At 49.9% G+C, this 10,781-nt stretch overlaps 1 protein-coding gene across 4 annotated transcripts; it reads right to left on the bottom strand.

Annotated features, from left to right (window-relative positions):
* Positions 1–1,167: 1,167 nt before the first annotated feature.
* AVPI1 (arginine vasopressin induced 1) lies at positions 1,168–9,044 on the bottom strand. Of its 4 annotated transcripts, none has more exons than XM_077779033.1 (4): positions 8,535–9,044; positions 6,229–6,373; positions 2,746–3,042; positions 1,168–1,782 (listed from the first exon to the last, which is right to left on the bottom strand). In XM_077779033.1, exons 3-4 carry the CDS (start codon positions 3,030–3,032, stop codon positions 1,623–1,625), a joined length of 447 nt encoding a protein of 148 aa, XP_077635159.1. In that variant the 5' UTR covers positions 3,033–3,042; positions 6,229–6,373; positions 8,535–9,044; the 3' UTR covers positions 1,168–1,622. The 4 variants fall into 4 exon arrangements, with proteins under 4 accessions (XP_077635159.1, XP_077635167.1, XP_077635151.1 ...); XM_077779041.1 differs by having other exon boundaries at positions 8,898–9,044; XM_077779025.1 differs by lacking the exon at positions 6,229–6,373 and having other exon boundaries at positions 8,898–9,043.
* Between the last annotated feature and the right edge of the window lie 1,737 nt (positions 9,045–10,781).

Below are 10,781 nucleotides of genomic sequence, written 5' to 3'. Positions count from 1 at the left end.
CCTGTCCCCGTGTCAGGGAGGAGAGGCTGGGCTGGGAGAATGCTGCTGCCTGTGTTCTTCCAACGCACTGTAGAACTTGTATGTAATGTATTTAAATCAATGCAAATGTATGAATAACAAGTCCAATTCTGACCTTTTTTGTCTAGTTTTCTTGGGTGAAGGGAAGACAAGGTAGAATGCAGTTTTAAGGACAACCATGTGTTTCCATGGAGTTGCTGAGATGCAGCTCCTAAGGTATATAGGTCCTCATTTCCAAGGCCCCAGTGCTCTGGAAACCAGAAATTGATTCGTTTGGTACCAAAAGCTGACCTGAACCATGATGTTTTCCTCTTAGTGTATTTGTTGCAGAAACATTGTTGTTGTTGTTGTTTTTATGAGATAGTTCCCTAGTAGGGATTATGCAGTATTTGCACTGAATACTTCCTAAAAGCTGAAAAATACGAATAACAAAATCATCTAGCCCTAAGGGTTTGGGATGAGGAATGTGGACTCAGCTTCTCTTCTTGGCCACAAGAGGGCAGCCTGTCCTGTGTGCATATCATTGCCTGCTTGAAGCACTTTGAAAATTGGGTCCTTTGTTTGAACCCTGGGTCCTTTAAGTGGTGGGCAGTGGGACAGATAGGATGCCTGGGGAGCAGAGGTGAATGCTAATGAGCACATAATATGCTATGAGCCAAAGCCAGTAGAGTGGTCCAGAATCCTCCGCTCAAAGGTTATCCGGCTACAGGGAACCTCAGATAATGCTGGAGGCTCAAGAATGATGGTCCAGCTATTAACACACCTCAGGATGGTTGGCCCATGGGGATAAAGAAGCCAGCTGAGGAGCCAGCAGCCAGTACTTTGCAGGCTTACTGCCCACTGTGCAAAGCTGACTGGAATAGTCTTTCACCTTTTAGAACTGGTGAGAGGCCAAGAGCCTTCTCTGTCTTATGGATCAGGACTGCCTACAGAGATGCTCCCATCTCCCGATCTCTGAGAAAGGAGGCTTTGGCACAGGGGATGGGGATAGGGGATGGGGGGTGGGGGTGTTAGTCTCAGGGGATAAGGAGGCCTGGCCTATTTTCTCCTTCCCAGGAACACCCCTTCGCTGTGATAAGTGCAAGCCCTCACCCCTGGCTCCAGAGTGTCCACTGAAGGAGCCTCCCTTTCTGTGACAGACTCACACAGTTCTTGATGCAAATGGTTTTATTTTGCCACTTAAGCCACAGTTTCCTTGTGCCAGCCTGGCGGGCAGGGGTGTGGGCAGACAGCAGGACCAAGGGTTACAGTAGTAGCAGGAGGGTCGGTAGCAGGAGTGGTGAGATGCTCAGTCTCCATGCCCATCGCTGGGCTCCCAGGGGAATATCATGCAGCCCGAGTATACTGTTAGGTGGGAAGCGCTGAGGCAGGAATGGGTGCTGTTTCTCCTCATTCTGGTGAGGAGTGGGTCCCGCATGGCGCAGAGCTCAGGGGACACCTCCGGTCCTGTTCTGAATGGATCAGGCCAGTGGTAGTGATCTTCCATGTACCACTATGGGGCCATCCGCCTCCAGTCTCTCTTCCTTCTTCACCTCCTGGGCCCTTTGGCAAAAGTCCGTATGATTCCTGGGGAAGTTACTGCCGTTCCCAGCCCCTTCCCTGGATCAGTGTCTGATCTGATGGAGGTAGCCGGTGGGGCCTGGCTTCTTCCAGTTCCGCCGGATCCTGCCACTTGTCCTCCTGGAGCTCAGATACTGATCGCCAGAGGCCGTCTCTTTGGCGCCGCTCTGTGGGTTGGCCAGTGGGGCACGGGGCTCAGGGATTCTGCAGGGAACAAATGTGATAGGCCCAGATCAACAAGGAGAACAGAATAGGGACTAAAGAGATTTTGGTTATGATGAACTAGTAAAACACACTGTTCAGGGCAAAATGACACGAGGGCTCTGGACTCATCTGCCCCCTTGATTGCTAAAGACTAGGCAAAGCTTTCAGATTCCTTTTCTGTAAAGAGAGCTGGACTAGATAGGGGTGTGTGATGCTCAGCCTTTCTCCAGCTTCGTGCTGTATTCGTGGCAGCCATCATTAGCCAGCCACGATAGGAGACCGGAGGAACCAAGGTGTTTTAAATTGGGATTGCAAGTCAGCTGGAGTTCATATAAGCAAGAGGCTGATTTGCTCCCCCTGGACCTGATGACTCAGAAGACCTGTCCAGGTCTCATATTCTGACTGACTGTGGGCCCTGAGAAGGCAGCAGGAAGAACGGAGGGCAGAGTGTAACCACAGTGATAGGCTAGGCTGTATGGTTCTGCTTGACCCTGTGGGGCCTGCTGTTCCCAGGCTGTCAGTGACCTAGGCAAAGAGGGGGAGGACTAGGGGAAGTTTAAAGTTCCTCAACAATTTTTAACCCTCAGAGCCTCTACTAAACCTTTCTGTGCTATATTCTCTGTAATCCCACAGGCAAGATTTTAAGCAGGTTTACTTTTGACTGTTACCTGTTCTACAGACTTTTTCCTCCAAACAGTAGTCCCTCCCACCTGGCTGAGAATCTCTGCAAAATGAGGTGGCACAGATAGGATCCAGGCATTCCGTCCTGTGGAAGTTCACCAGATCCTATAGGACTCCAGTAGTAACAGCAATCAGAGGCACTGTGTAGACCTTAAAGCACCCCCATGGCAGATACTTTAGAGTGAGGCCAAGTCAGGAGCTCAAGGTCATACAGCCATAAAATGGTGGAAGGAATATCCATAGTGTTCACCTTCCCTCAGCCCTCCAGTTCCAGGAACCCACCTGAGCCGGCTGCAGTGGTGCAGTGAGTGGCCCAGGGGTTTGGGCCGGGGGGGCCTCTTCCTACGCAGCCTCCTCAAGGCCTCTGCCACACGGTGGTCTCCTGCACACTCCCAGATGATCTGTGCCCGCTCTTCGGCCAGCTGGTCCCCACTGCGCTGAAACAGGCCCTGGATCTGCAGCAGCTCAGCGTCCTGGAAGATGTTGGCTGTGGCCTGCTTGCGGCCCCGGGCCTCAGCCGGGGCCTGCCAAGGGGGCGGCTCGCTTACCACAGAGGCTGGGGTTCCCATCCTGGGAGCTCTGGGGAAAGAAAGCACGGACAGACATCAGCTCAGCAGCCCCTTCCAAAAGCTGGGGTCCTGATGGAATACAAGGGCTTCTGGTGTTCCTGTTCTCCAGGGGCCAGTGTGCAGTAAGTCTTGACTTAAAATCACTCTAATTCCAGGGCACCTAGGGGAAACTATGCATAAGGATAGCCTGACTTTATTATAAGGTACTTATGAGTGCGACACATGTACTCTTTTACTGAAGAGGCCCAGCAATCAGTAAAGTAAGACTTGTTTATCCCCACCGTATAGGTGAAGTGCAGCTCAGCTGAAACGATCTTTCTGTGGTCACAAAGCCTTGTGTTAAGTGCAGAGCCAGGAGTAGAACCCAGGGCTGTGGCTCTAAAGCCCAGGCAGACCCCAGGACGCCCAGGTTGTAAGGATGATGCAAGCAGCAGCCACTGAAATGTGTTGAGCGTTTCACATGTATCAGGCCCGGCTGTAAGAGTCATAGTCCCGTAACGTCATTGAAGTGCCAGCACGACATCCATCTGCGGTAGGCGTTGTACCCTCATTTCCCAAATGAAATTGAAGGACAGAATCCAGATGTCGCTGATGCGAAAGCCTAGGCTCTTAGCACAGAAGTGAGAAAGGGGTATGACGTTGGGCTACCCAGGCTGGAATCCCACTTCTAGCCACCTCCACCACTTACGGGCTCAGCTGCTTCCTGTGTAAACTTCTCAACTATACCAGTTCCTGCCTGAGTTGCAGTGTAGGACTGAGTGAAGACAGCGTTAAGAACAGTGCCCAGTGTTCTACTATTCTGCTTTTCCATCTATAAAATTGAGAACAGTCATTGCACCTATTTTCAAGACCCTAGAGACAAACTAAGTCCGTACAGTTTAACAAACACAGTATGAAACAGACCAGTCAGATCTAACTGTAGTCCAAAAGGCCACGAAGAGGACCATAGGGACAAAGATGCAGCTCCAGGGCTTGAAATATACAGCCATAGGCAGAGGCTGAAATCTTATAAGAAAGTTTAATTAAAAGGAAGGCTCATGTCCATGTCCTGTCCCACCTTGCAGGAAATGAGAAATGATCTTCCCTCAGTTGGAGAGAGTTCCACCTTGAATAATAAAGGCATAAGAGGCTCATTCACCCTATCCTTGTCTAGTACAGCATGAAAAAGTTATGAGATTGGAATACAGACTAGAGACCAGGAAGACTAAGGACTCCGGTACTACACAAAACTGGGCTTGAATCCCAGCCCTGCCACCTTCGTAGCTGTGACCCTAGGCAAGTTACTCAACCTCTCTGAGCCTCTTTGCTCAGCTGTAAAATGAGCTCATAACCTCTTCCTCAGACTGTTGTAAGGATTGAATGAGTCTAGTGTGGTATCAAGTACCTGATAAGAGCCAAATAAACGAAATGCCCACTCCACCCTCTGCCCTTTTGACACCAGCTTAAAAAGGAGGGAAATAAATATTAAAACATTTACATACAAAACATCCATGCCCCTGTGACAAACCCACACAGATGGAAATCATATACAGAAAGCATTCCCAGCTTCTGGTGCTCAGCCTGCTTGCAGAATGACCCTGACTCTCACCTGCCTTTATTCTCCTGAGAGTTTGGACCATCTCTCCATCCCATTTAGACTCCTCAAATGTAACTGGCCCTCCCTTTCCCTGGCCTTCCCTCCTCACCTTAACAGCCACCCTCCTCATTCCAGCAACTTCCACACTCCCCCTGTCCCAGTGTCTAGGACTCCTATTACAACCCCACTCTCTTCAAAAGATTTAATAACTAAAACCTGGAGAAGACTTTCAGGTAAATTAACTTCATAAAAATTGTGCTTTTTATCTGGAAGTGGGAATTTAAAAATCGATCTCTTCTTGGGCACTATTATGGAATCCAGTTAATAACGCAGTATGTGTGGTAATTAAATCCCCTGAGCTGGATGATAAAAATACACTATGACCGGAAAACAACAGTCACCAAGTAACACTGTCAGGCTGATAGAGTAAAAGGCTAACTATGGGGCATTTACTCTGCACCAGGCAGCGTGGCCACATGCCTGGTATCATTTCATCTTCAAAACAGTTCTAGGAATTGGGTGATGTTACCCTCAACTCACCGCAGCACACAGATGGGCAAGGGAAGCTGAGATACAGATGAAATGCCAGTTCAGCCAAGGCCAGGACCTGGCGTAAGGGGGCTGCCACTGTGTTCAAAAACCACAGCTGCCTTCACAGCCAAGCAGCTCAGAGCATAGGTCTTCCCATCGCTCTTGTGGGGATGTTTCACTGTTCTTACCTGACTCACAAAGGAGGAAACCTCCAGTGGGAAAGGGAAGAACAATGAATACATACACACGAGGCAGGGGCGGGGTTGTAGAATTTATTTTAATCTTTTCATTAACGTCAGAGCTGTTTACTGTGTGACCAGCTGTTCCAGCCTTGAACCCGAGGCTCTCAAGAGGAAGATCCCCAGCTCCCACAAAAGAAATCTGGAACTGCAGCCCAGCCCAGTGCACAGAGTACTGGCTCATGAGTCAGAGGACCGTGTCCGAGCCCTAGTTCTGCCACTCAGTGGCCAAGTGGCCTCAGGCACGTCACATCACCTCCATGGGCCTCTGTTTCCCTCTACATCTGTAGGAAGAACAGGATAGTGCTTATGCTGTCAAGAGGGCATGTGCAGAGTCTGTGACTCCGAGGATCTAGGTCTGTATGGAAGCAGCAGTTGGGTTTGCTGGTCTGCCAAGGCCTAGATGCAACATGTGTGGACAGGTCTGGCTAATTAGGTGCCAGGAAATTCCCCAACCAATAGTTCCCCATTTCTGCCCTCCTCAATCTTCCGTGGAGACAAGACACTTTTGCTGCTGTGGGATGTGGGGTTAGGGCGTGGGAGAAAGCAAATGGCTGCTGTAAAGCGGTCCAGTGACCTAGGGTGGCTACGGCCAAGCCCGGGGCAGACTCCTTGTCTGGTCTGGGTAGTGGGACAAGGGGTGATAATTGCTTCATTCAGACTCAGGCCTCTTACCCTCCCTTCAGGGAGATTGGCAACAGGATCACATAGCAGCAGCTGCCTTGGGGATGGCTTGGAGCCTCACTTCCCAGATCATCGTCCCAGCCACCTCGGCCAGGCTGCAAGGCCCTACAAGGCCCTGCCTCCAGCCCCTAGCCGCCAAGTTACAGTGAGTTAGTTACACACTCACCAACAAGCCATCTGGGTGAGTCTGGGCCCTCCAGCTTCAACCATACCCTCCATGCACTTTGGGGTGGGGGGCCGTGGCACCTCCAGATTTTGAGATCCTCACTCTTGGTTCGTCCTCCTACCCTGAGATTCAGCCAGCAGTGAGACTGGGAATAAAAATCAGTGGATTTCACATAGGATTAGATGTAAACTTTGGGAAAACCGAATCAGAACACTTTTATCATCAAAAGAAACCTTTTTTAAGATTTTATTTTTACTTATACGCTTAACTGACTGAGCCACTCAGGTGCTCCTACTTTTATTATTTTTTAAAGATTTTATTTTTTTAAAGAAATCCTAATGTCCTCTTTTTTTAAGGTTTATTTTTATTTATTTTGAGAGAGAGAGAGAGCGAGCATGAGCGAGGGAGGGGCAGAGAGAAAGGGAGAGAGAATCCCAAGCAGGCTCAGCACTGTCAGTCCAGAGCCCGATGTGGGGCTTGATCTCAGGAACTGTGAGACCATGATCTGAGCTGAAATCAAGAGCTCCACACAATCCAATAAGCCACACAGGCACCCCAAAAATTTTATTTTTAAGTAATCTCTACATCCAGTATGGGGCTCGAACTTTCAAAAAACCCCAAGATCAAGAGTGGCGTGCTCTACTGACTGAACCAGCCAGCCTCCCCAGAAAAAACATTTTCCTATCTTATTATATGTGTATTCCCCACCCCCCTCAATTTTTTGGATAAGACTTGAATCCAGGAGTGTATACTTGAACAATGGTATTTTTCTAAACTGGAAAATGACACCACAGGGCTATAAAAAGATTACAAATGGATCTTTCATTCCAGAGTTGACATGAAAGAATATAAACATGGGTCTGTGGGCAAATGAGTAAAAACTTACTGCAAAATACTTCAATTTGACTTAAAAATTAGCTTAAAAATGAACGCCCAAAGTAAATACCAAATGTTGAAAATGACAAAGTTCAACTTGTTTTGAAATAGGCAATAAATGAACTAGAGAGCTCTAACAAAGAAATATATTTAAGAAGTGACTCACGACGCAATGAGTTTGCAATATATATAGAGTGCACAACTGAGCGTCCTTTGTCGTATATGAAGCTCAGTCTAATCTGACAGGTCTCAGGGAGGCACAGGTACCCAGGAGAGGCAGAGCACACTTTGTGTCAGCTGGGTGGCAACTGCTTCCATACTCAGCCCACCTCCTTCAGATAACCCTGCTGATGGTAATAATCTGTAATCGGAGGCAAGGGGCCTCTTGGAAAAAGAACTGGAGGCTCTGGCCCAAGGCCCAAATCAACACCTGTGGCCCTGGCCTGCTTCCCTGCCACTGGACAGCTGCCAAAATCTGTGGCTCTTCCAGTGGGAGGTCCAGTCCACTTGGCGGCGTGAGCCTCCCGCCCTTTAGGGCCTGGCCCTGGCCAGGAGTGCCTGAGAGAACTGCACACGTCGGTCTCCAAATCTAATGTGGATGTGGAGAAAGGAACGGGGACCTACTCCAGACCAGTTCTCAGATATGACTGGAAGAGAAACTCTAGATCTAGCAATAACTCTTGAACGGTTCAAGAACCCTGAATTCTGGCTGTGCCACTGATAACCAAGTGACATTGGCAAGCCTGTTTCCCCTGCTTCATTTTGCTCATCATCAAAATAGTGAGAATGGTGAGAATAAATAACCCTTAAGGGAATAGGGGAGATAACAGTATGTGAACGCATCTATCTCAATACATTACATCATGAATGAGTGATGTTAAGGGAAAGGCTGTTTAACAATCAGACAGAATAGAATCATTTTCATTCTCCTGAAACTCCCTCAAAAGGGGACTACATTCTTGGGGAAAGAGGGTAAAGGGAGATGGATTCATTTGTGGACTTTTTAAGTCACAGCTGCCATTAAGGCAGCGTTCTCTGTGTCAAGCACAGAACATCATTTTCAAATAGATAATCTCTAATCTTCACTCCTATGCAGGGGCACTATGGTTATACCCATTTTACAGGTGAGAAAGGTGAGCTCAGAAAGGTTAAGTAACTTGCCCAAAGTCAAACAGAAGGTAGCTGATTATATACCCAGGTAGTATGACCCCAGCGCCCAGTCTCTGAACCACTGTTATTTTTGTTCCTGCCAGATGGCTGACGAGGTCTTCAGGGGAAGGAGCGACCCAGGAGGCTCTGAAACCTCTCCGAGCCTGCTATCTGCTTCTTCGGGTTTCGGAAGGCACAGGGATCGAAAGTCAGATCTCCCAGGGCAGCCTCGGCGCCCTCAGCACTCCGCGGCCCCGCGGGGAGTTAGAACGATTACTCACCACGCTGAAGGGCAGCGTCGACAGACCTCAAATCGGGACGGGGCAACCTAAGATGTGCCCATCCCAACCCCTTCACGGCCTTTCGAAAGGGCGGGCGTAGCTCTGCGCTTCCTGCTGTGAAGGTGCTCACAAGGACCGGGCGGCGTTCGCCCACAGGGCGAGAGCTTGGGAGGGGATATCCTGGCCCAGATCGCTGGGCGACATCCCCGGCGCAGATCGGTCCCCGGGGCTCAGACTTGGCCGCTTCGCACAACGCCGGGCCCTAAAGTGAACCTGCGGGTTCGGGTCCCAGTGGCACCCGGGCTCTGATGGCCGGCCCGCCCGTTCCTACCGCAGCGCGAGCCGGGCCGCCAACCTACGTACCTGGCTGCCCAAGGCGGGCCACCTAGGTCACAGCCGCGACTCCCGGGAGAAAACGCTCCCCAGCCGGGGAAGAGCCAATCCTCGGCCAAGCTCTGGTGAGAGCTCCCCAGCGAGCCTTCCAAAATCGAACGCGGAGACTCTGTGGGCCAATCATCAGCAACAGAGCGTCGAGGGGCGTGTTCTGGCTCCGCCCCCCTCCCTTCGCAGGCGCCGAAACCCGAGTGCGAAGATTCTCCGGGTCCAATCAGAACGGAGTAGCGGCGAGGGGCGTGTCGCCGGGGCCCCTTCCCTCCGCCCTCCGCCGCCCTAGCGCGACGCCCGGAGGCGCCCCCTTCATTGACGTCAGTCCCCTGGGAGAGCGCGGTTTTGCTGGCGCGGGAGCGGGGCGGGGCCGCATTCCAGCTTCGGGGTGAGGCGGCTGCGAGCCCAGCAGGGTACACGTGATGGGTGCCCCCTCTCCTGGGCCCGAGGCCAGCGCACAAGGCGCCGCTCTCCTTGCAGCGTGTGGCCCTCTGCAAATAGATCCGCAGTTCCTTAAATTCATCTCCCGGACAGACCGCTTGTCTTCTGGCTCCAGCTTTGAGGGAAAGGAAAGGACCTTGAGCTTCAAAGCTAGAATGTCGTGGGTTCGAATATTACATCAGCTGTGCAACCCTGGGCCAATGTTAAGAAGGTTTTATGCATTCATTCGACAATGGTCAGCCCATTAGGGACCCACCCTGTCCAAAGTCCTTAACAGGCAGTGAATAGGAGACGCCTATAAGCCCCTGCCTTGGGGGAATTTACAGCCCAGCAAGGGAAGCAGATATTAAAAAGCTTAAAACATTTTAGCAGTGATGACAATTGTAATAAACATTATACCTATAAAAGAGTCAAATGGAGGAATCAGCTCCCTGTAGGAGGTCCTGGAAGGTAGAAGAAGTAACATCTAAGCTAAAATGTGAAGGAGGAGTTGAAGTTGGTCAGATGAAGAGGAGTGGGTCTGGAAAGAGTATTTAAGGAAGAGAGAATGGCATGTGCTAAGTCTAGGAGGTAGATGGACTCAGGAAGACTTGAAATAAGACCTGGAGTAAGGCTAGCAAGGGTGAAATTGGTGAAGCAGGAGGTGAAGCAGGAGGCAGAGGCGAGCTGTGAAAAAGTTTCCATTTGACTCTCTGAGGGGAATACCATTATATATATTTGTTTAATAGGTATTTTATTTTATTTTTAAGTTTATTTTTAAGAGAGAGAGCCTGCACACAAGTGGGGCGCTTGTGCAGAGAGGGGAGAGACAGAGAATCTGTCTGTGTGGAGCCCAATTCGGGCTCCAACAGTGAGATCATGAAATGAGCAAAGTCAGACGCTTAACTGACTGAGCCACGGAGGTGCCCCTTAATAGATATTTTATAGCACTCACCATGTGCCAGTAATGCCAGTCAGCGCTTTACAAATATTAGCTCATATCATCCTCCTGACAAATTTGTGTTCCTAGAAGGTCACTTTGGCCATAGGTTGGAATTTGGATTAGAGGGGATGGGTGTGGATGCAGAGTGCCCAATAGGTTCTTGATAAATACTTGTTTATTTCTTTGGAAGATGAGACGTTCTTTGCTCACTAGTTCAAAAATGGTCAGGAAAGTGCCTGGCAATAGGCAGCTAGGCCTCCCTGACTTCTTTTTCGCTTCAGATCTGACCTTCATAGTCATTTAAGTGTGATTTCTCTTCTGTAAAAGTTCCCAGGGGGAAGGGGTAAGAGCCAGCACACAAGGATTTGTGGGTCCCTTTCTGCAAGGTGGAAGGAAGGGATGTTTGGGAGCTGTTCTCCCTCATCCCAGGGTCTCCAGTCCCTCTATCTGTCCTGCACAAAAACATCAGCAAGTGCTTTGCTGTAGTTAAAAGGGTTTTA

Source organism: Crocuta crocuta, unplaced genomic scaffold (assembly GCF_008692635.1).
Source record: "Crocuta crocuta isolate KB4526 unplaced genomic scaffold, BGI_CrCroc_1.0 scaffold170, whole genome shotgun sequence".
NCBI classification, from domain to species: Eukaryota; Metazoa; Chordata; class Mammalia; order Carnivora; family Hyaenidae; genus Crocuta; species Crocuta crocuta.
This window is presented reverse-complemented; position numbering and strand designations above follow the sequence as displayed.